This window comes from Amblyomma americanum, chromosome 1 (genome assembly GCF_052857255.1).
Source record: "Amblyomma americanum isolate KBUSLIRL-KWMA chromosome 1, ASM5285725v1, whole genome shotgun sequence".
Taxonomy (NCBI): Eukaryota; Metazoa; Arthropoda; class Arachnida; order Ixodida; family Ixodidae; genus Amblyomma; species Amblyomma americanum.
In genome coordinates, this window is record NC_135497.1 from 335,287,730 (window position 1) to 335,312,539 (window position 24,810).

General features: G+C 48.0%; 2 protein-coding genes across 2 annotated transcripts in view; both read left to right on the forward strand.

Annotated features, from left to right (window-relative positions):
- The window catches only part of LOC144121137 (protein argonaute-2-like), a 45,087-nt gene extending 39,545 nt beyond the window's left edge, over positions 1-5,542 (forward strand). The window contains exons 4-5 of the mRNA XM_077654116.1: positions 3,662-3,889; positions 4,837-5,542. Of these exons, the coding sequence (XP_077510242.1) occupies positions 3,662-3,889; positions 4,837-5,151 (543 nt within the window). The 3' untranslated portion in view covers positions 5,152-5,542. The remainder of the gene's footprint in view (positions 1-3,661; positions 3,890-4,836) is intronic.
- A 3,806-nt stretch (positions 5,543-9,348) lies between these two features.
- Positions 9,349-24,810, forward strand: part of LOC144121141 (protein argonaute-2-like) — a 45,492-nt gene continuing 30,030 nt past the window's right edge. Inside the window, exon 1 of the mRNA XM_077654126.1 lies at positions 9,349-9,535. Coding sequence (XP_077510252.1) covers positions 9,349-9,535 — 187 coding nt within the window. The remainder of the gene's footprint in view (positions 9,536-24,810) is intronic.

Genomic DNA, 24,810 nt, shown 5'->3' on the forward strand with positions numbered 1-24,810 from the left:
AAAGACATGCAACTTTTTTGTGTGAAGTCACTACCCAGAGTATAATCGTTTATTCATAAACAACACTATTTTTAATAGGAATTCATATGTACTGTTATCCTGTGAGCTGACACACGAGTTCTACTTTTACACACTTGTCAAGCAAGAACAGTGGCGTTTTCTACAAAATAATTTTTATATTATATTTGAAGGGCATTGCTGTTATACTTTCTCATTAACACTGTTTATATTCAGGGCTTTTTTTACTGCCTTGAAGGCGGTATCGTCACCGTGACTAGTTAAATTATTTATTTATTTATATACAGATACCTTATAGGCCTCTGGAGAGGCATTGTGTAAGGGGGCGATACAGAAGTTAGTGAGAAATAGGCCAGAAATCCAAACATCATATTAAAAGTACAGCAAAACACACAAAAAACAGGTGAGTTCAGATAAGATATCGCAATTCATTAACAGGGATAAAAGTAAAAAAACCACTTTGCTTCATGAAACAAAATCAGGAGAAATGCACGAAGATTTATACAAAAGCCAAATAAAACATATCAGGCATAAATGAACAAAGCTGCGCATCACGAAACCGAAGAGGCAATAGTCTCAAGCTGCTGAAAACGAAGTTGTACGAATCCTGAGTATTTAAATGACGTGCTAACCGTTATCAACGAAATGTTTGGGTAGATGTTCGCGAAAGGGGTCTTGATTAGCCTGCAGGGCGGTGCAGTCCGGAAGATCGTTCCAGAGACGAATGGCACGCGGGGGTGACGAGAAGTTGAAATCATGTGTGTTGCCATAAATTCGGCATAGCTGCAGTTATAAGTAGGAGGGACGTTGTAGATGTGCTGGCGGTGAATCAGTGGCATGGACGTATTTGTGAAAGATAGATAAAAGGGCAGTCTCGCGACGAATTTGCAAAGGATGCATGGAGCGAAAGTTTGATCTTCAGTTGGGTTGCACTGGACTGATAACTGTAATTTTGCCAAAATGAGACGACAAGCCCGATTCTGGACAGCTTCCAACTTTTCTATTAGATATTTCTGATAAGGTGACCAGATGGATGAAGTGTACTCTAGCTGCGGTGCTACAAAAGTAATATAGGCTTGTTTACGCATGTCAGGGGTAGTGCATAGCAGGTTACGGCGAAAGAAAACTAGTGACCGGGAAGCATTAGCGAAAGTGGTGGATGTGTGTTCAGCCCGAGTAAAGTTTGGTGAAATATGGACGCCTAGATGCTTATACTGCGTATTCCGAGCCAATGTATCGTTATTATTGCGGTATGGAAAATTCGAAGTTGCGCATTTTCGGCTAAAAGTAATTATATTACACTTAGAAATGTTTAGTCATTAGACACGTTTTACACCAGTCGTTTATGCAATCGAGGTGACTTTGAAGTTCAAGGTGGCCATTAGTAAATTTTATTGGTCAATGAATAATGCAGACGTCAGCAAATATGTGTATCTAAGATGAGATTGTTGCTGGCAGGTTATTAATGTAAATTATTAATACTAATGGACAGAGGAGGCTTCTAGCGCCGCGCCCGATGTAACATCGCAAACAGGAAATTAATACTTGTTAACAACGGTGTACTGCTGGCAATTAGAAAGAAAACTACGGACCCATGACAGAGTTAAAGAATGTAATTTAAGCGCACAAAGCTTAGATATTTGTCGGCAATGTTCTACCCGATAAAATTTATTGGCAAAGTCCAAAAAGGTGGAAGTGGGCAGTTTTCGTGCGAGTGTTTGTTGCCACTTTTGAAAACCGGTACAACCTTTCCTATTTTTCAACCGGTGGAAACCTCACCTGTAGATATTGACTGCTTAAAGATATGAAGGAAGATGATTTTGGAGACAGAAATGGCATGTCTTTAGTATTTTGAATTGATTTAATCAACACCAGAAAAAGAGGGTACTAGGTTATTTATCAGGTGTACTAAGCCATCAAGTGTAATGTCAACCGGCGCCATGTACGGGTAACCAAAATCAGGTACATACGAGACGTTAGGATTATCTTCTTGGGTGAAAATATATGCGAAAAACGAGTTAAATGCTTTAGGACATTCAGCATTGAAGTAGGGGGTGCTGTCAATATCATGTATTGATATATCATTACTGACACTGTTCGGACGTATTGTTTTGAAGGACTTGCTTTTATTGTTCCTAAGTAGCGCAGGAAGGGCTTTTTGAAAAAAAAAATTTTTCGTCACAAAGGCCAGAACAACAGAGGTTTAGGTAGGTTTTATATTTACCCGGCGCGCAGGGCGAACATTCGTGCTTTGTATTTTTGTACAACCGTTTTTTTTTCTTATTTCTCATGCATTGATGCTTTCTTGTAAAGCAAGTGTTAGGTTTACGATTTGATAGCGTGATAAGCGGGACATGTTTGGCTACTATTTCGGCGAGCTTGCCTCTAAATTGAACCCGCGGTTATATTCTACTGACTTATATTGAAAAGAGGGTGTCAGAATATTATCAGAAAACATTTGAATTTCGTCATTTATTGGATTGTAATCTCCTCTGTTTAGTTGCGAATCAGTAATGTCAATAAATCTGCCAATAAATAATAATGTCGTTAAATCTGGACGTGTAGCGCCAGCTCCGAAAAAAATGGCATAGGCAAACTTAAGGCTACAAACATCTAGAAAGTGCGCGTGTGGCACGGGTAATAAAAGGCAGCGCCACCTGCTGTTGAGATCTCAGCGCAGTGGAGATACGCAGTTGGACCAGTCTACTGACCCGCTGCATCGGCCGAGTCGGCGGCATTTCCTGCTGCCACATCTTGCTATCTTGGCTAATATAAGTACAACTACAACTTCCATTATAGTCGGATACAACTCAAGAACCCAGCAACTCAAGAACCCTGAATGGACTCTCTTGCAGCCAATGGCATAGACCAATTCTCATGAGCCTGCTTGGGTAACCACGTGGCGAATGCTAGATGAAAGGGGTTAGTCTCCCCCCTCACAGGGAAGACTATTGTCACTGCCACGGCGCACACCGCATTGTCAGCCTTGAGGGCTCGTGATGATAAGCCGAAGCCATTGGCTGGAAGGGGGTCCTTTTACGGAGAAAATCGGCTTCATTCTTGAGTGTATCCGACTATATTCGGATTAGTGTAGCCAGAAAAAAAAAGGCCGCGAAGTGGCACCAGTAAAACAACGGCTGAGCGGTGAAGCCGGACGTTCCTGTACTGAATTTTTTTTGGCTCTGTGTGGTTGTTCACTACAGGTATACTGAAACGCCAAGCTTGCACAGAAATTTTTGTTGAGTGAAGTCAACTAGGTGGTCAATGCGCAGAGTTATGTGCAAACCGATCACGTGATCCGGAATGTGGACCGCGTGAACTCAATTTAGAGGAGTATGCCGAGTAACTGCAGCCGACTGTTATTCATTTAAGCGTCAGTTGGAAAAGCTGCACTTCCGTTGAACTGAACGGTAGCTGAAACGGCTCGTTTAACCAGAGTACAACCGATAATAGCATTGCTTAAAAAAACGGTGATCTTCGCCGTACTCTCTTTGTGAAACGACAATTGTATAAGATACGACAGCATAGTTCGTGAACATCCAAATTGTTTGGTTTACATTTTGAACTAGGTAGATATCGTGATGATTCGAATGGCCTTTCAGCCTTGACCGACAGTTTTTGTTTCCGCTCTAAAATCTCGCAGGTGAGCGCCATCCGGCTGGCGTGCAAGGAACTGTCTCCCAACGAGACCTACGAGCCAGCAATTACTTTCATCGTGGTCCAGAAGCGGCATCACACGAGGTTCATGCCCGCCAACGACCGCGACGGCGTGGGCAAGTGTCGAAACGTCCCACCAGGCACGACCGTAGACTCGGTGGTCACGCACCCGCTGGACTTCGACTTCTTCCTCTGCAGCCACTTCGGCATCCAGGTAGGCGTCCTCTTCTCCGCTCTTGTTGCGATTGTCAGCGGGAAGAAATGGTCTGCGGTGTTTTCGTTTATGAATTTGCGGAGGAAATAGTCCGGGCGCCGGCATCGCCAAAGTCGTGTCGCGTCGTTAATGCGCTACAAATTCCAGGAGCGCCTGCGGTGTAGGCCTTCCACATCTTGAGGAAACGGAAGCATGGTTTTCGAGATCACCTACGCGCGAAACTGTGACGGAAGGTTTCCGCTTTACATTGAGTCCATCAGGAGCGCTGTGTGTGACTGTGACGTCATCGTTCACCTTTGGGGAAGCGGTATCGGAAGTTGCGCATGGGGGGCCTCTATGGCCAGTGCTCAGTGATGCTGTCATGTGGATATGGTCATTGGTTTTTATTCTCGAGGTGGCGTCTACTGAGACATGATTGCAGAAGGTTGGGTGAAAAGAGAAGCGCTTGATGTTTAGCTCGTACGTAAAAGATGGAAGCGGCTTTTAAGTCTCAAAAAACGGTCAAAAATTGATTTTTGTTTAAATAGTCGTGTCGGATTGTATGCCTCGGTGTTTATGCTGTCCCGAAGTCGGGAAACCGACATAGATGACGATGACCGACCAATGCGCTGATGACAGCCAGCCAGGAAATAATAGTTATTCACTGTATTTATTGGCGCGAGGGCATCTAAGGCCAGATAAAGCCAGAAACATGTTGTGCATGCGGCATTAGGAGCAGGGCAAGTGCATGGGTTGCTCATGGGCACTGCCGGTTTTTGTATATTGCGTTTAAACACTGTCCTTCCCACGTAATGGCGCATTTAAACCGCAAACACCACGCCACACCACATCGCACCACAAGCAGGACCACACCGCACCACCACATACCTCGACACGATGCGACACAACATGACACGGCCCTTGGAATTCTCGCATGTGAATGAGTGTACTCCTCGGCGCACCCGCAGGGCACCAGCCGGCCGGCCCACTACTATGTCGTGTGGGATGACTCCAAGTTCAGCGCGGACGACCTGCAGAAGCTCAGCTTCTACCTGTGCCACACATACTCCCGATGTGCAAGGAGCGTGAGCATCCCGGCCCCTGTGTACTACGCGCACCTGGCCGCCTTCCGTGCAAAACACCACATCGCCAGCAAGCTGGAGACGTCCGGCGCGGTCAGCCAGTCGTCTGAGGGCGGCGGTGACACAGTGTTGACCACTGCCCAATACGTGGAGGCCGTCAAGGTGCTGCAGGAACTGCAGGCCTCCATGTACTTCGTGTAATGGAGGAGGTTCTCCGCTGCCCCTGCATTCCGGTTACGGTGAGCCTGGAGGCGCACCACTGACGTCATACCCAACAGTTCTGGAGAAAAGCAATCTGGAACGGGAAAACGTTTAAAGGCATTTGCAGGGAGGGTGTTATATAGGGTATAGGGAGGGTATTATGAGCGCAGTGTTCCTCATATATTGTAAAATTCTACTACAACAGTCAATATATCCCCAACCTACCGCCTGCAGGCTTGCATTTTTTTTTGCTATTAACGTTTTTGCTACAGTCCAAAGTGTTCTTCATTGGTTTTCTATTACAGTCATAACTGCTCGATGCGAGCAATGGAAACAGTATAAAAGGAAGATTTTTCCAGATATCGGAAGAATGGGCCTTGAATATTTCAATACCAGAATTTTACACTTTCCCAAATTTCAATTTTTTTTGTCGAAGAATGTTGGACATGTGCGCAAGACGTAGAGGACAAGATATACGTGACACACAGTGGACATCTTCTCCCGGCCCTCTTGGCGTTGCACTGTCGTGTGTTCAAGGCGCAGGTGAAGTGGTATGCATGGGATGGACGATAAAGATCACCGCTTTACGAATGCCGTATAGCAACATTTTTTAATGCGTTTTGTTGTAGTGAGAGACGACTTAACTGTTAAGTGCTGCTCCGCCCACATTAGGGCCGCTGCATCGAATTCCTCCACGAGGAAAAAATTAATCGGTTATAAATTCGTTTTGTGTTACCTAAACTAGAAGTTTACCACCAGACGAAATTTAAAACGAGAAAATTTTGATCCAAATTCTATGATCGGAACTTAAAGTGTTTCAGTTTGGTTCATTGTAAGCTACACATCACAGATGCGCAACTGAATAGGAACATGAACACAAAGCGCTTGCCTTGTGTTGTGTGCCTTTCACGTGTTTAATTGCGCTTAGTTCAGCTGTGCATCTTCTATGAGCGCACAACCAAAATTTTCCGTTAAATATATATGCGCCTAATATGCTTTTTTTTGTCATCCTAATAAAATGTTATTGACCACTGTCCGGCGATATTTTCTCTTTTTCTCGCTGCCTGCGCCCCGACTTGCTATACTCATATATGCTGTATGTATTGCAGGCAGAGAAGAACCTGTACTGAATTTAACCGGCTTTCTGCACCTTGAGAGCATTTCATAGCTGCACAAAAATGCGATCTAACTTTAAAATCCGCAGCCTTCGCGACGTTCAACTGCATAGCCGTCAGCTAGTTGTCAAGCCCCGCGGGTGTCCCTTTGCGATAGATAGAGCGAGAAGCCCTTTAATTTAAACAAGAGATTTTAGCTCGCATGCTACACTCTAAACACAAACAAACGCCTATATGGGAGTAAGAAAGAGAGTAAGCTGCCTCCTAGCGGATAGGACAGCTTACTTCCCTTTCTTACTCCCTTTTTACTCCTTTCTGTTTAGAGCATACTCTACATGGGGAAGAGTATTGTGGCGAAAATATCGTAAGGCGAGAAGCGCGGAAAATATCTTTATAGCAGTAAAAGAATAAAAAAAACAATTAATATAATCTAAGCATAAATGGGCAGTCAATTTGCGCTGAGGTACATGGACAAGTAATGCTACAAGATATTAAATGGTGATGCGCAGTATGTCATACAAAGGGGCTATCAGTGTTCACTGCATGAATAGTGGATAGTGGTGAGACTTCAATTCATAGCGGTGAGTTGTTTTCTATTTGCCTATATAGGCGACATTGGCCTTTTCGAGCGGATGCATGGATCTCGGAGTTCGTTCTGTGAGATCGCTGTATATGCCATTTGTCACTGTTTTTCAGCATTCTCTATAGATACCAGTGTGATGAACATAGAGATCAAAAATCTTTCTTTGTGATCGGAAACAATCGCAAAAAATCGGAGACTATGAAATAACGGGTTTATTTTCTTGGAAGAGATGTATGATCAGTATCTTTCAGTTGTAGCTCCGCAAGCCTGGTATGAGCAACTACTAATCGGTGGTTTTCGTTGTTAGAGGCTCGGGCTGGCTTTGATTCAAATTCGACGGAACAATTTCCAGGTTAGCGTAAGTCAGCCAAGCCGCCACTAATTGCACCTTTTGTTTTCTTGCAGGCTCGCAAGGCGAAGGATTTCCTTGGTTTTGTTCTTTCATGTGCTGTCCGAAGAGTGCGGGAGCCTACATTGTTGTTTGCTGTTCTTGCGCCTTGAAATCTATTAAGTTCTAATAAAAAAATGTCGATAAAGTTCGCCGTTACATGAGGTTTCCTTGTCTTGCAGTCACTGGCGCTTGCATTGGCCAGCGTTGTCCGGATCCAGTCTTTTCAACTACAACACATGCTAAAAAAGTGATAGGGTTTGGAAACGTAGTTAAGCCGAGTAGAGGTGCGAAAGCATGTGTTTGGCTAGGTTGGCTCAAGGTTTTGCTTGGCTGGTTGTGTTTTGCTTTGCTGTGATATTGGGCTAAGGTTAAGCTCTGAAAGAGGTTAGGCTGATCTGATCTGTTCACGCCGCAGATGGAAGTTGATATAGACGATGACGTGCAATGGACAGCATGAGTGAGTGTGGTTTTTTGACACGAGGCGTGATCGGCTTCGGAGATAGCACAGTGCTCCTTGTGTAGTGGCGAGCGAATCTGATCTGTTCGGGCCTCCGAGGGTTCATCGCCCAGTCGTAGCAATACTTATATTTTATTTCTTCATGCGCCTAGGTTGACACTCAACGTCAAGCTCCGCGCAAACTCGGTCAGCCGATTAGACTTCGTGAGCTAGTCCCTTCCCAAGCAGCGCAGGCAAATGGGCCAATTTTGCGAATGACTGATTTCACTCTGGTGATAAAAATTTGCCAGTATATTCTCAATATTGGGCCGATTAGTTGTGCTGCTGGGTGTCAGTACTTCGCGCACCTTTGTGTGCGCACCGAGACACCCTTAGAGCGTGTGGGGGTAGCGGTCTCGGTGCCCATAGAGATGCCATTGACTCAATGTGCCAAGTTCAGCCGGAGACCAGCTACCAAGAGCCGAGGGGGTTGGTCGTTTGGTGCCCAGCCTTCGCCGGTCGCAAGCCAGAGAATGGGTCGGAGCCAAAGGTTCACAAAACCAAACAAAGCTTATACAGGAGAGAGACGATACAGAGGATTTCGCAATCATTCGTACGAGCACATACAAAGTGATTTACAAATACAGTGCAACTCATGCAAATTAACAATCGAGAGAGATTACAATTCAACAGAATCTGCATTTAAAGCGCACTAACACAGAGAAAAGAAACACAATTTGTTCCCCGGGCACTGGGAGAGTAGACGACCTGAGGAGCACGACAGGGCCGATCCACAGACTGGCGCACGTTACCTCGGTGGTCCGTGGCTGGTCGAGTGGTGTTCTCCCGGGAGTCGTGCGTGCGCGCATGTCAATGTTCCCGGATGTTCCCTCTGAGGACACTTGACTGCATGCCTCAGGCCATAGCGCCCGCATGCATGCCGGTAGTGTTCGGTTTCGGCACCGGCCTCGATCGGCGGCCCACGTTCTTCTTGAACCCTTTCCCTTCGAGCAGAGTGTGCGGTCTCGTCACTGCTTTGGCGGCAGAGTTGGCGTCACTCCGTATGCCAGCCCTGCTACGACGGCGCCGCTGCTAAGCGCAGCCACTGCCCACTGGACAAAGAGCCTTTCCAGGAGGAAGACATGGCGTGGACAACCATCAGCAGGGGCAACGTTCTCGGCCGAAAGGTACGCCGCTGGAACTCTGAGCACGGCTGCGATGCCGAGTGCGTGGCGTCCGCCATGTTGGAACACTTCGCCAACACCTACCAGTACCACGCCATGATCTCCCCTTGTGTATCCAGATGGTCCTGCACCAGGACATTGCGGAACATCTGGAGCGCGACTGTTTATCGTCCCGCGCACGCGAACAAGACGATAAATTTGGCAACGTATTCATGCAAATAAAAGAAGCGTTAGGAAAGATACAGGAAGGGAATGGTGATCTGCGGATGAAGCTGGATTCATTCGAACAGTGTCTGCGCCCTGAGACTTAAAACACAGTAGCATCTCAGTCCACTACTATCGCCAGTGCAGTGACGGACGCTCTATAAAACAAGGTTTTTGGGCTCAAGACCTTGGCCGAGACGGCATTAGCTGAACACAGGCGCGAAGTCGCATCGGAAATCAGGGACGCACTGGCTGGAAACGGGAGGTCCATGAAAGAGGTAGTCATGCCAGAGTGTGAGCGGACAGCGCTGTTTATGAAGGACAAGGTCGTAGAAGCCTTGTGTGAAGATCGCACGCTGGGAGATGCCGGATTTTTAGCTTCGGCGGCGTCTGCTGGAAAACAGGCTGCGTCAGTAGACGGCGAGGCCAAAGCTGAGGAACAGCTGGTCATCGCTTCCCTGAACATCGGTGGTGATTTTCTGGACAAGTAGGTTCCGTTCGAATGAACCATATATGACTGGGATGAATTTCTCTCCCAAGCACGTTCTTCGCCATTCCGCACAAGCAGCGATGACCAGCCTAGCTACCACCATGGAAACCTTATAGTTCCGTGCCAATGTTTTCACGGCCACCGTGTTTGGCCTCGTGTTTACATACTCGAGGGCTTGTGCGACAAATTCCTGAATTGACCCATGGATAAGAAGGTTAAGCTAGTTCTCATCGATCCTAGCGACTGCACGAGACAATTAACTGTAAGGAACGCAATTCGACCAGTCCGCCGCTGCGCTTGTATGCCTACTGCCTTTGCCAACTGCATCAAGTTACCATGCTTTGCAGTAGGAATATACTACCGTTGCTAAGAGTAAGCATTCCGTATATTTAGTGACTGAAATCTCCTACGGAACTTGGGCAAAATACCCTGCCCCTAAATGTGAGCTCGCTAGAGGACAGCTTACTTTGTTTTTACACCTTTATCGACTTATTCGTGTATAGATTGTGGGCGGTATATATGGCACATCTTCGGGGTTACCGACAGGGGCGTATTTATGGGAGGAAAGGGAGCCCCCCCCCCTTATCTCGGCTGGACCCCATTATGTGGACGAAAAAAAGTCCAAGAAATACGCTGTTGAAATGCGACCAGCATTTCCAAGAGTAACACATGAATCTGCCCCTGGTTACCGACTCGTATCTCTGTCCACGAAAAGCCTTGCCTCGTTGTGACATGAGCACTACGCCAACACGCTTCTTCGGCTGTCGTTCCATTCGAAATAGTGAAATACGGCGAGGTGTGGGTGGGCAGCAGCAGAAAGCAGAGAACTCTGAAGAAAAGCTGTACGGGAGTACGAGGTTATGTGACATTTATCCTCCAGCTTAATCATAATTAATGCAGCCGACCCTGGTCGATTAAAAAATTGCTGGCTAATCCGTGCTACGCCTATATTACCCCACTGCAGGAATGCATGCCCACTGTTCATTGTTTTGATCTCATCCACACGCAAGCAACAACACAATGAACATTGTCAGCAAAAAAATCTTTATGCACTTGTTTCTTTGCCAAGATGGAATTAAATTTAACGCAGCACATGAAGGGAACAATACAGGCGTGAACTCACAACTGTTTATTCAGAAAGAACGCACGTACATATATGCAGTCATGCAGTGATTCATCATATCAAAATTTCCATAATGTTAGGTACGTCTCCAGAGAAATTATATTTTCGCTTCAAGCGCAGTGAAATGTCGCTGATACATATATCAGCCTTTTATTCTGATAAACGCTACCAGTAGGTACCGTTCGACTTCTGCCCAGAATCTTTATATTGGTCAACTTTGGCGAGCATTTACAATATTTGCACTTCTTTTGGACGTTACGTCGCTTGTAAGCATTCAGCGATGACGTAGGCTGTACGATATGTCCGCTATGAATTATCGCCTGTTATCGGCGTCGCGGCGCAAGCACCTTTTTGGTACGCCAGGACTGAAACCCCCAATTTCAAATGTCGCCGACGCTTGTCTGTACGAAACCTTGAGTTTGCTCGGGAAGAGAAACATGGGTCGCGCTAACCTCACCTGTGGCAGCACCTGCCATCGCACGGCTCTGGCGCATCGTTTAACAGCTCCGCCACTCCGCTGGCACTGGTATAAGGACTGCTAGCGATCTATGAATGAAAAGTAGAGAATGACCATTTCCACATACATGGGCATCAGCCCATTAACGCTATCGCGTCATATCCTTAAGGCGGAACCTAAGTCCGATTTCGCCCACCCTTTTCTGAGGCACCTGCTTGACATTGAAAACCGAGCCTGGAACCTAAATCGAATTGAAAACCAAAGTTCTAGCAGACTTAATTCGTAGGTGGCCTAATCGTGCTAAATCGTGCGCCATTCTTTTTTTTTTTTAATTTCACTTACCTCCCAATGGTGTCACGCGTTCGAGGTGAGATCGTTCAGGCGGATTCAAGGAACCAGCACGCTAGCGTTGACACAAGCACACTTAGAGCCATTTTGTGCACCCGACAAGCCAACCAGACCCACAAAAAATCGCTCACGCGAAAGAAAGAACGCGGGCACTGTCCCCCAGTGCAGAACGACGTGTGATTGCGTACTACAAGAGGACATACGAGGGCGTTGAAGAACGGGTGCTCGAACGCTACGGAGTACGCATCACAAGAAAACACATGCGCATTTTAAACGGATATAAATGCACAGTGCTGTCAAGGAATACGTTCAGTTATCTCGTGAAGATAGTGAGCAGTCATAAGAAAAGTTTATCTCTCATATAAGTTCTCTTTTGTAAAAATCCCTGCTATCCCCTTTGTACTTCGCTGTGCGAAATTAGTCCGTTTTTAGCAGCGGTGTTGTTGTACAGTCGCACTAATTGAATGGCAACACTTACATGAGGAAGTGCCCGTGCATAAGCGTTAACGCTTAGCTAGATCAACGTGGCAGCAGCGCTGTCTTCTCGCGTCTGCGCAAACGACCCAACGCGTGGCGTTGCATACCCACACTGACACCTCAAAGGTGCAGGTTCGAATCCCAGTCGAACATATCTATTTGCACAGCTTTTATTTCCTCGAGCTGTCTTGTGCTGAGGACGGGCGGACAGATAGAAACCTGCGGACAGAGAGGTGACAGTGTAGCCGTTAAAAAACCCGTTGTCCCGTGTTAGGTGGCGGATCGCTATAGCAGCGCATGGTTCGAGTCACGGACGTCCTTGCACTGCAGCCCTGAAACAGTGTTCGTCTCCGTATGGGTTGCAAGTAGATATAAGGATAGGCTTGGCGGCCGTCTTACAGAGGGTTGACATCCTATGAGCGTGTCAACCCTATGAGGGTTGGACCCTATGTTGATAAAAGGCGAATTAGGAAAGGAGGGCCGGGGGGAGGGCAGCAGGAACCCATGAAAAGCATCGACCACTTTTGTGATTTCCAGAGACGGAAAACTCGCCTACAGGCCTTGAAAAACTGGTGCTCAGGTCTACCCCACGATGACGCCCCCGGCCCCTTTCCTACCGCGAGCCCGCTAGCGATTGTAGCGCCACCTCGGTTATTTGTAAACATTCAGCAATTTTACAGCTGTTAACAGCAGCAACACTAGTCTCCACTAAGAGGTCTTCTCAACGCGAAGTCAATGTATTATATTTATGACCGTCAAATCATACGTACAAAATAATTTTAGCGACGAAAGACAATCAATTAGAGCCACACTTCAGGGCATGAGGCGAGTAGCATTTATACTAAGCCAAGGCCTCCGAGATCGGGTATTAAGGTAGGGTTTGCTGAATGGACCTGACGCCAGTGACGCCAGCTATAGTCGGATACAACTCAAGAAGGAAGCGGCAGACGCCCGTCAAGGGAGGCCGTCCAGCCAATGGCGTCGACCGATTTTCAAGACGCCGCGGTTAATCTGATTTACCCTTGTTTATTTTCCATCCTTCTGCCACCGCCTCCGAGTTCAAGCTGGCAGTTCCGAAGGGAACGGTCATGCGGAGAATGGGCCGACACCACTGGCTGGAGGGTCTCCTCTGAGGGGCATTTGTCGCTTTGTTCTTGAGTCGCATCCGAGTAGAGCTAATAGTAACGTTGCCTGCGACCATGGCACAAGGTATTTTCGTTTGCTCAAGGTGGGGTCAAAGACCCATTTTCCAAGCATTTCACCCTGTTTAAGCCGAGCACCAGGCCAGGTGAAGCTTGTACCCACTGTATCACAGCTTCGTACCCAGCGACACTGGGGATCGAACCTCTCACCTCATGCATGCTAGACGGATGCTCAGCCTCGCTACTGTACACTTGTAGCACCGGTTTTCGCCTCGACTAGCTCCACCACAAATCATTTGTTAGGCTTTATCGCGGAGCACACGTTTCCTAATCTAGTACAAATGGTGGCATTGTTTCATGAAACTGTGGACAAATTCTTATGCAAGAAAAATTTCTCTTAGCTCAGGAGACGTTGATTGGAAGAGCGCGGGGTACTTCGCCACTGCTGCAGCGGATGCGTTGCTTTCATCGTCGATGGGCTTTAACCCTAGACATAGCCGTCAGAAACGCACGAGGTATTGAACAGAGTTCTTCAGAAGAATTCACTATGGCGGCGCTCTAGTACTGCCTTGTAATCGAAGCCTGGACCACGCAAGGTTCCCGCTGGAACACCGGAACTAAACTGACGCTACTGGCCCAGCCCTACCGAACGCCACTTTTGAACTCCCTTAGAGCGTCACCCGCCGGAATAACAACTATACGTTTAATGTAGTGGCATTTCGAAAACCTTTCCGGTCATTCGCAGCTCTCACTTTTCAAACAAATATATATGTAATCAACTTACCATCCTACCGGCTTACTCCGCTGTCCACGCAATTTACATCAACAAGCGGCTTCTTCCGTTGCAATGTCCTAAGATAAAGCATTGCTCTCCTCAATGCAGTTTCGATTCCCAAGTTCGCGCCGTGTCTTGATATCCGCAGCACACACCAGGTGTCGCCAACTGTTCCATGTTCGTTTTCGAGACAGATAGACGAAAATAATTCTGCTTAGGGAGTAGCTGTGGCCAGCGAGGAGGTGAAAACGACCAACAGAAGAACGTCGCGTTTCTCATCAGGTAAACCGGGTAGATATAACTTCTTGGAAATATTGACAACGCAGTGCAGACCGGCCGGGATTCCGTCTGACCGTCTGCTGCCGCGCGCAAAGCTTCGCAGTCTAGTGTTTTCTCTTTTTACACCATACCGTGGTGTGACAAGGACGGCGGAAACGTGATTACAGTCGCACACGCAGACTGCATCCTCAGCCGACTGTGGCCGTGACGCTGCATGTTAGGACGCTTGAGTGCGTGCCTCCAGCGATGGCGCCCACGAGCCTGCAGACAGTGTTCGGTTTCGACAGAGGCTTCGATTGGAGGCCGACGTGTTTTGTGAACCCGTTCCCACCAACTAGAGTGTGCATAGTCTGCGGTCTCGTTTCTTCATCGGCAGCCATGTTACCCTGTCTACACCTGCTCTGCCAGTCCTGCTCCGAGGGCGCCGGTGCCAAACGCAACCACTGCCCCTTTCACAAGGAGCCCTTCCAGGAAGAAGACGTGGTGTGGTCAGCCTTCACCAGGGACAGTATCCTCGGCCGCAAGGTACGCTGCTGGAACGCTGAGCATGGCTGCGACGCGGAGGTCGTCGCATCCGCCATGTTGGAGCACTTCGCCAACGCCTGCCAGTTCCACGTCGTGAGATGCCCCGAATGCAGCGAGAGTGTCCGACACCGAGACATTGCGGAACATCTGGCGCGTGACTGTGAACCACCGCGCGCACGCGACCAAGCATCAGAGGACAACTTTTCGAACGCCTTTATGGAAGTCAAAGGAACGCTGGCAAAATATTGGAAGAAAATGCTGCCCTGCGCACGAAGATGGATTCGTTCGAGGACCGTCTGCACCCTGATACCAGTGGCGCCTTTGCAGCGCAGCGCACCAGTATTGCCGACGCAGTGACAGCCGCCCAAGTTTTCGGAGCTGACGACCGGAGCGGAGGCAGCGTTGGCTGAAGACCAACGCGAAGTCATCGCAGAGATCAGGGATGCGCTGGCTTACATCCAGCGAACCATGAAAGAGAAGAACAGCGAGGGGTGTGAGCGTGACGTGTCGCGTTTGGAGGACAGGGTCGTAAAAGCCGTTTGTGAAGAACGCACGCCGGCAGATGCCGGATCTTCACTTTCGGAGATGACAGCAGCTAAAATCAGGCGGCTTCAGTAGAGGACGAGGCGAAATCTCTGGAACTGCTGGCCGTAGCGTCTCTCAGCATCAGAAGCGACGTCCTCAGCAAATCCGTCCCGTACGTATGGACCATAGATGACTGGAATGGATTCTGCAGGAAATCGTCTGATCGTTTGCGTTATTTCACAGGCAACGATGGCCGGCCTAGTTACCACTATGGATACCTGTTAGTTCCGAGGCTATGCTTTAGCCGTGTCTATGTTTGGTTTCGTGTGTATATAATTGAAGGCTTGTTTGACAAGTTCCTGAAGTGGCCCATAGAGAAGAAGGTGAAGCTACTTTTAATCAATCCTTGCGATTGAACAAGGCAACTGGCATTAAGCAGCTCACTTTGTCCACTCCCAAAACATCCCCTTCCTGGTTTTAGTAAAGAAGTTGTGTTTGTAGGGAGTTCTCACACTAACATTACGGTTGACGCATTCAACAAACGTGGCTTGATCGGAAACAACAAACTCCAGCTCCGGCTCGAATTTTAATCATAAGCTACTGATCCGGAGATCCCGGGTTCGAACCCGACCGCAGCGGCTGCGTTTTTATGGAAGAAAAACGCTGAGGCGCCCGTGTGCTGTGCCATGTCAGTGCACGTTAAAGATCCCCAGGTGGTCAAAATTATTTCGGAGCCCTCCACTATGGCACCTTCCTCTTCCTTTCTTCTTTCACTCCCTCCTTTATTCCTTCCCTTACGGCGCGGTTCAGGTGTCCAACGATATATGAGACAGATACTGAGCCATTTCCTTTCCCCAACAGGCAATTTTCAATTTTTATGGATTGGATTGTAAAACTTTTAATGCGTCGAGAACAGATTGCAGGAGACATACTAGATGGCCGCTAGCCCATGGCTAGCGGCGACCTCATTGGCTCGCTGGAATGCCCATCCTTGAATCTTGGGGTACGACCTTACCAGCACGGCGTCCCACCGCTCGGGAGTAGCGAGCTGTATCAACTCCGCTTGAAGCGGATCATTTGCGCAGTTTCGCATAATGTGGTTATATGTGGCCCTTGCACCATATTTATGGCAGTTTGGGTCTTACTGGCCGGGGGTCCTTGAGGGGAAGCACTGCCGGATTCAGAAGGGAGCGAGTTTGCAGTCGGCGCTGCAGGTAACTTCCTGTGCTCTTGTTAATTATTTGTGGGGAGGGGCATAAGCGCGCCTGTCAAGTCTAAAGTGATGGGTGATGTCATGAAATTAGATGACCTGTCCGTCGTGAAATTCGGGTCGGAGGGCGCGCTCACTGCCCTAATGCGATAGCCCACCCTCTTCGATGACATCCTTGCCACCTCTCTCGGCGAAGGAATGGGACAAGCTCTTGGCCAGTTCAAGAAAACAACGCAGCTGGCCATCGTCACGCGAGCTCAAGAGGCCGCCCCCGACTGGAGGCCACACTGCCTCGCACCAGCCCCAACTAATCAATTCCATTCTGTGGCAATAAAGGTGTAACCACCACCTTAATGTAGCAGCACGCTACGGTGATACCAGCGCTTCTATTATCGAGCGGGTGCTGGTTTGCAAAGCGGATTGTTCCACCAAGAAGCGAGACAATTACATCGCCGTTTCCTTTCTTCAAAACCAATTTTTCGTAGCCCAGCGCTGCGGCATCGGGTCTCAGCGCTTTGCGAACTACACGAAATTCGATCAGAAGCGCCCATGAAGAGTGTGGCGGCAGCACAACGCTGCAGTAACGGAGTTCCATGATCATCTAGCGTTCCTAACATCAAAAAAAGGAAGAAAACGTTGTTTGGTTTGGTGTGAGGGGTTCAACGTCCCAAAACAACTCAGACAATGAGAGACGCCGTAGTGAAGGCTGCGGAAATTTCGACCACCTGGGGTTATTTAGCGTGCTCTCACGTCGCACAGTACACGGGCATCTAGAATTTCGCCTCCATTTAATTTCGACCGCCACGGCCGGGATCGAACCCGCGTCTGTCGGGTCAGCAGCCGAGCGCCGTAACTACTGGGCCACCGCGGCGGCTAAACTTTGTCACGTGGCGCTTCCTTGATGCTGGCGTTGCTGTGGTAGGCAGCAGTGTTCGACCCAGCGTGGCCTCTTTCCCGAACACGAGGTAACGACAAGCGTTTAAGCTAAATATTTAAACTACAATTGCCGTCCGCGCTCATCAAGTGAAACGTGGCGACTGCATTGCCATTCTACTCGGCGCTTTGCCTGAATTTGATAGCCAGCATTAAACACAGGTTGAAGTCAAACGTAGCCGTCGTATAGAGGGGTACTGCAGTAACTTCGAACACACAGGGTTCATTAAATAATTTCGCGTATACATCGAAACGGGGCCGTCGCTGTCAGGCTTTGTTCCCACGTCCTCTGGCTAAGGCACCTAACGCCTGATCACGAAGACACGCTCGGCACCATCCTTACATGAGTGCTGTGACGCGTGCTGTCGCTGTCTTGCAAACGCCACACAACTGACTCTACAGATAGCTCCCCACCAGAACCACCGTCGCTCCTACGGTCGCAGTTGATGCAAAGCACATTTTTCTTTCAGTAGTTCCCCTCACACCTCTGAACTGTCCTTTGTTTGCACGCGGCAGTGGTTAGGCATAGCTGGAGCCCGTCGGCAGGCCCGTGCACATTCCTCTACCTGTGATCGCAACATGGATAGCTTATGGAATGTATAACCTCGGACATGGATGCCTGCGATGATCTTACAATACCACCAAACGCCGGCGTTGGAGATTGCCAGCGAGACGCGTATCAGATATTCCGGCTGAGCTAAGCATGGGCTAGCGTCGCCGACTTCAGTTTTTTTTTTCGCCTCGCACAAAGGGAGACGTCAAAGTTTGGCGGCTCCTCTTTGCCGAGCGAGTGCTACAGTTGTGACCGGCGAACCGTGCATCGGGGCCTCCTTCGAGAGCAATGGCCACCGCAACGACTCGACATAAACTCTGAGATTGGCGCCCGTATGCTGTGCGATGTCAGTGCACGTTAGAGATCCGCAGGTTGTCCGAGTTGATCCGGAGCCCTCCACTACGGCACCTGTTTCTTCCTTCATTCTCTTAGTCCCTGCTTTATACCTACTCTTACGGTCCGGTTCAGGGTTCCGCGGATATGTGAGACAGATATTGAGCCATTCCCCCCCCCCCCCCAAATCCGATTTTTCAGACTGTCGCCTCACATGTGGGCAGTAAAACATACTCCTTACTCCGGGGCTTATCCACGCTAGCACGTGGGAATAAAATGAATTAAACGGATGCAATAACAAATACATAGAGACATAGGTAAAAGCCAGAAATGTTGACAAATCGCTACAGCTCTTTATTTGCCGCATTCTGGTGGCTCATTTATGTGGATCTCTGAGCTGAAACCACGGACTTGGACAAAATGGGAAATGAATGCTAGCAGCATCGTCCCATTTTCTCACTTTGTACGCCCGTGAACTTGGTATGCGCCTCTGTATTTTCTGAACAAGACCCTCTCAGCAAAGCAGCTTCTAGGACTACTTGAGTTTCGAAGCGGAGTCCCACTCCACTTGTTGTCTTCGACTTCCACAGCGCGCGTGTTCGAGACGCGCCGGGACTTTGCGTTCCCATAAGGGGCTGTGGAAAAGCGGTATCGTACGACGATTTCCTTTGGTTCCATAGTTTTTTTTTCTTTATGCGTTCTTGGAGGCAGAAGCGCCGGCACGCGCATGACGTCTCCAAGCGCAGCCAATGACGACGGAACACGTGCAGCTCGCGGAGAAGCATATGAGCGAATCACGGAACGGAACAGGTCACTATAAAAGAGTAACAACGCAGCCTTTTTGCCTTTCTGCAGTGGCTCGGTAGGCTGGCAAGACGTCCGTTCCGGTGGTTGCCATTTGTGTTCGTGGCCTGCTATCTAAATGGGGAAAGGAAAGCGCAAAGACAAGAAGAAAAACGACTCAGCTGGTGGACCTCCAGGTGCGTAGCGAATTTGCTTTCGGTTCTGTGGCCTCCGCCGCTCTCGTTTGGGCGCTCTCGTTTGCGCCAGAGAGAAGTTTCGGCCTTGGTGACGCTTGACGTTGCGAAGGCCTATGACAGCGTGGAGCACACAGTCCTCATTAACAAGCTTGCTCAACTACAACCACCGCATTACCTCTACGCCTGGATTTGTGAGTTTCTAAAAGATAGATTTTTCTTCTGTACAGACGGATCTTTTTGTTCTAATACCTATGGTCAATCAAGAGGTGTGCCGCAAGGCTCTGTTCTTTCTCCGCTGCTTTTCAACATATTAGTTCGGGACATCCCCATTCATCCTAACGTTACAGTTCATGTATACGCAGATGATATAGCTTTTTTCGCATCAGCAAAGGATATTCATGTGCTCTACGGGTATTTGCAGGCATATCTGAATGCTCTTGAAGTCTGGTTGGACCAAATCAATTTATCACTTAATGTCAGCAAATGTGGCGTGCTGGTATTTCCACCCGACGCTCCTATGTACATCTAGCTAGCCTACCGCTCCACTCCAATTCCGCAGGTGGAGTCGGTTAAATACCTAGGTGTTACTTATGACCAAAATTTGGACTGGCGACACCATATTAAGTATAATGTTATTAAAGGGGAACGTGCACTGGGCCGTTTGACCCGAGTTGGCAATAAAAAGTTTGGCATGCGTCGTGACACGCTACTGTTGCTCTATAAGGCTTATATGAGACCAATTTTGGAATTTGGTTGCCCCTTGTTCTCTAGTAGAGCGAACTACAAGCTGCAGCCATTAGCCTTACTGGAAAGGCGTGCCCTACGGCTATGCCTCGGGCTCCCAAAATCAGCTTCCAACGCTGTCCTTTATCTGGAAGCCCGTATCCCCAACCTCTATTCCCGCTTCCAACTTCTAACAGTGCGTACTTTCCTCAAGTCTTTTGACCCGGCCCCAGGCGTTAGTATTCCAATTTTTGTATCCCAACCACACCTTTTTTGACTAATCACTGGCCACGTTATCAGCTTCCGCAAGCTAGGTTCACGCAGAATCTGTTAGCTCCGCTTCAGGTTGATCTGATCTCCTTGCAACGAGTTTCTGACACGCAGGCTGATCCCGTCTTCTATTACGACTTTATTTTCCCGTCCCATGCGAAGCATATGCCCGCACATACCCTAAATGGTCTTCTTTCTGAACACCTACAGAATTTTCCACATCGTACTGGTCTCTCCACTGATGCCTCCGGCAGCTGTGGGAAGGCGGCGATTGGCATATATTCGCAGGATCTAGCTTGGAGCTACTCCGTTTGTATCCCTGATTATACTCCTATATTCTTCGCAGAGTTTTTGGCCATTGGTTTGGCTCTTCTCAAAATTCTCAGACATGTCGCACGGGTTCTTATTCTTGCAGACTGCCTTTCAGTTATTGTCTCTCTCCAAAATTAGGAAAAATCTTTCTTGACTCGTTCACTTAGGTTTTTTGTTCCGAGCACAGTGCGCGAGATCCGTTTGGTCTGGGTACCTGGGCATTCAGGCGTCTATTTTAACGAGGTGCCTGATTTATTGGCAAGGTCAGCTCTCAGCGCACCTGTAATATATCCCGTCCCTCACCTCATTCTGTTAGCAGCTTCACGTTTCCAGCGGTTCTAACATATTTCAGCCACTTTGAGTGATCCGTTGCTCAATACCGTGGACTTTCAGCACCTAAAGTACCCATGGAATATCCGGTGGTGTAAGTCAAGGCTTTGTGAAGTGTCCATGACGCTCCTGCGATGTCGAATCCCTCACTTAAACTTGTATTAATGCAGGTGCGGGTTCGCTGCGACAAACCTTTGTGTATCATGCGGGCAAGTTGAATCAATCGATCACTTTCTCCTCTCTTGCCGGCGGTTCGCGGTTCAGAGAAAGCAATATCTGGAGGTTCCTCTCTCGAGACTAGGACTGCCTCTGTCTCTTACAGTTCTTCTATCGTTCGGTGCGAGTGCCAAGGGATTCCCGTTAAGCAGTGTATGCGGCTACCTTCACGATTACATAAGTGCAACTAATCGATTATCTTGTTAGCTATATACAAAATTCTTTCGCATGTCCAAAAAAGGCTAGATTGATTCTATTCCGGATGACTCATACCTCTTGAATTCATTTTATTTTTCCAATTTTTTTAATCTTGATTCAGTCTTCTGACGTTTTCTTCCCCGCGCAAATGCTTCATTGGCATTCTACTCTATACCTTGGCCAATCCCCCCACGTGGGTATGTGCCATATTACTTGAGGAGAAGAAGAAGAAGAAACTGTATCGCATTTTGGACGGGGACAATAACCCCAACATTTATTACGGCGTAACGCTACCGTACTTTAACGAAAGCTACTGCAAGCACCGAGTGGGCATATCTTACTACGTGGAGAAAATGGAGTGTTACCGCACCGTCGGCCAATCGATACTGGAAGATATTGTAATGGGCACGCTGGTGAGGGAAATGCTTGTCGGCATACACGAATTCGACGGATGACTTCCTCTTAGATGATTCTCTGTAAGCCGTAACACTAGCGTAACCCAAGACTACCACCAGCCACACTACCAGCTTATCCGAGAATGACACGCTATTGCTTCGCAATCACCAGGCGTAACCAAGCTAAGCCACGGCCGTTTTTATTTTCCTTTTTATTTTTCCTTTTATTTTATTTTATTTTAAAATATTTTTATTTTTGCTGTTCTTATTCTGTTTTATTTTTTACTTTAATTTACTTTCCTCGCCCAGGTGCTATGTCGGCATCCGTACGTGTCTATCGCGTCGTCGAAGTGTAGCTAATTAACTAATCACAATTCGTCAACCAAATGTTTTCCACAGCAAGATCTCATCACTTACTCTCTAACATTACCAAACTTTTGCAGATCCATGTTCACAGAACGACGTAATCGTGCGGATAATGTTTTGCTGACACGAAACACGCCACATAACCATTTATTGCTTTCGCATTAATAATAAAAAGAACGCCGTGGCATACCAGATCCGCCCGCCGCTACTCCCTCCGGGACTCCTGCGGGTGTCGTACGGAATCCTCGTCCGCCTGTCTACCGCGTTGGCCGCGTCGCCCCATGCGCACAGTTCGGGTACGTTGCTTGGCGCCGGAGGAATAGCGCCCTCAGCCGGGAGACCAAGACAGCCTCTCCGTCGGCCGTCTGGCCCTCCCAGAAGCACGACCCGCCATCCTGGCGCAGGCCTGCCTATGTGTAGAGAGGGTTTGCCTGCTTCCAAGACACAGCCAGCAGCCGAAATCACGGAGCTTCTCAGTATCACTACCGTAAGAGAAAAGAGACGCTGACGTCTGATAACATGCACCTAGGGGACGTCGGGAAATATGAACTCCGTACTAGGCTTGGCTAGTGCTTGGCCGAAGCGATCGAGCCAGCTCCTTAAACACAGCTGCGCTTCGGTGCTGCCGAGAGGACAGATGAAACTATCTCACTTGTACGTCTTTCAGTCCTTTTATAATTTATTGTGAGCAAAGGTATGGTTTTTTATGGGTGTTTTTAACGTGCCAAAGTAACTAAGGTTATGAGAGACGCCACAGTGAAGGGCTGAGAAAATTTCGACCACCTGGGGTCCTTTAATGTGACCAAAGGTTTGGTACCAGCCGTGCATGAAAATTACCAGCGTATTGCCAGGTGCGTTGTCTCAAGGAGTCTAGTTCTTCCTACTGAATCCTCGTTTTCTCGGCCAGTATCCAGCCAAGAAAAATACGATGTTTCGTGTACGTTGTGCGATCTACCGCAACGCCATTTTTGACTCTACAGGTATTCTTGAGAATCTCTGCGATAATAATAATAATAATAATAATAATAATAATAATAATAATAATAATAATAATAATAATAATAATAATAATAATAATAATATTAATAATAATAATTGGTTTTGGGGGAAGGAAATGGCGCAGCATCTCTCTCATATGTCGTTGAACAACTGAACCACGCCTTAAAGAAAGGGATAAAGGAGGGAGTGAAAGAAGAAAGGAAAAAATAGGTTCCGTAGTGGAGGGCTCCGGAATAATTTCGACCACCAGGGGATCTTTAACGTGCACTGACATTGCACAGAACACGGGCGCTTTAGCGTATTTACTCCAGTGTGCTGTGCGGTGTCAGTGCCCGTTGAAGATCCGCCGGTGGCCGAAATTATTCCGGAGCCCTCCACTACTCTCTGTGCTCATCTCTGTGCTAATAATAATAATTGGTTTTGGGCGAAAGGAAATGGCGCAGTATCTGTCTCATATATCTTTGGACACCTGAACCGCGCCGTAAGGGAAGGGATAAAGGAGGGATTCAAAGAAGAGAGGAAGAAAGAGGTGCCGTGGTGGAGGACTCCGGAATAATTTTGACTTCTTGGGGATCTTTAACATGCACTGAGATCGCACAGCACACGGGCGCCTTAGCGTGTTTCATCAATAAAAACGCACCCGTCGCGGTCGGGTTCGAAACCGGGAACTCCGGATCAGTTTTCTGGCGCCATAACCACTGAGCCACCGCGGCGTTGACATCATCTCTGTGCTCAGAATGCATTTCATGGTGTACTGAAGGCTATACTTACTTGCCAGTGCAATAAGTATAATGTAACTGGAATGGAGGAGGATCAGGAAGGGAGAATAAACCACGGAGCTAGCCTATAGTTACGCTGTCCAGAGCTGGATCAAGAGCGAGCGAGAGAGACAAAGAGAGGAGGATAGAACACACACACACACACACACACACACACACACACACACACACACACACACACACACACGCACACACAGGCCGAGCAAAGAGCTTCGCTGCAGACATGTCTTCTTAGCCAGAGGTGTATAACTAAGGAAAGGGGTTTGCTTTTCAGCGTTATATTGAAGCTCTTAGGGTACCACCAGACGAAAAAAGTCCGCAAAAGGTGAGAATAGGGTCGTCATTGCACTAAATTAGAGCTGAAAGGACGTGACAAGTGCTCCACCACACGTGTTAGAAACAAACTGAGTTTCTTGGATACTTTTGCCAAAGGCCGTTCACTGTGGCGTCCCTTATAGTCTCAGTTGTTTCGGGACGTTGAACACCTTAAAACAAACCAAACAACGTTTTATTTGTTTTTTTTATGTTAGAAACGCTAGATGACTACGAAACTCCGTTAGGGCAGCGTTGTGCTTCCGCCACAGTCTTCAAAATCACTTTTCGAATGTCGTGTAGTTCGCAAAGTATGAGACATTATGCCGTAGCGCTGGGCTACGAAAAATTGGTTTTCAAGAAATAAAACGGCGAAGTAATGGTCTCACTTATCGGCGGAGCAACCCGCTTTCAAACCAGCGCCCGTTCGAAAATAGAAGCGCTGGCACCGCCGTAGCGTTCTGCCCCAATAAGGTGGTGGTTACAACTTTATTGCCACAAAATGGAAGCCTGGATTATTTGGGGATGGTGCGAGGCAGTGTGACCTCCACTCGGGGGCGGCCTCTCGAGTTCGCGTGATGATGGCCAGCTGCGTTGTTTTCTTGAACTGGCCAAGAGCTTGTCCCATTCCTCCGCCGAGGGAGGTTGCAATAATGTCATCGAAGAGGGTGGGCTATCGCATTCGGGCAGTGAGGA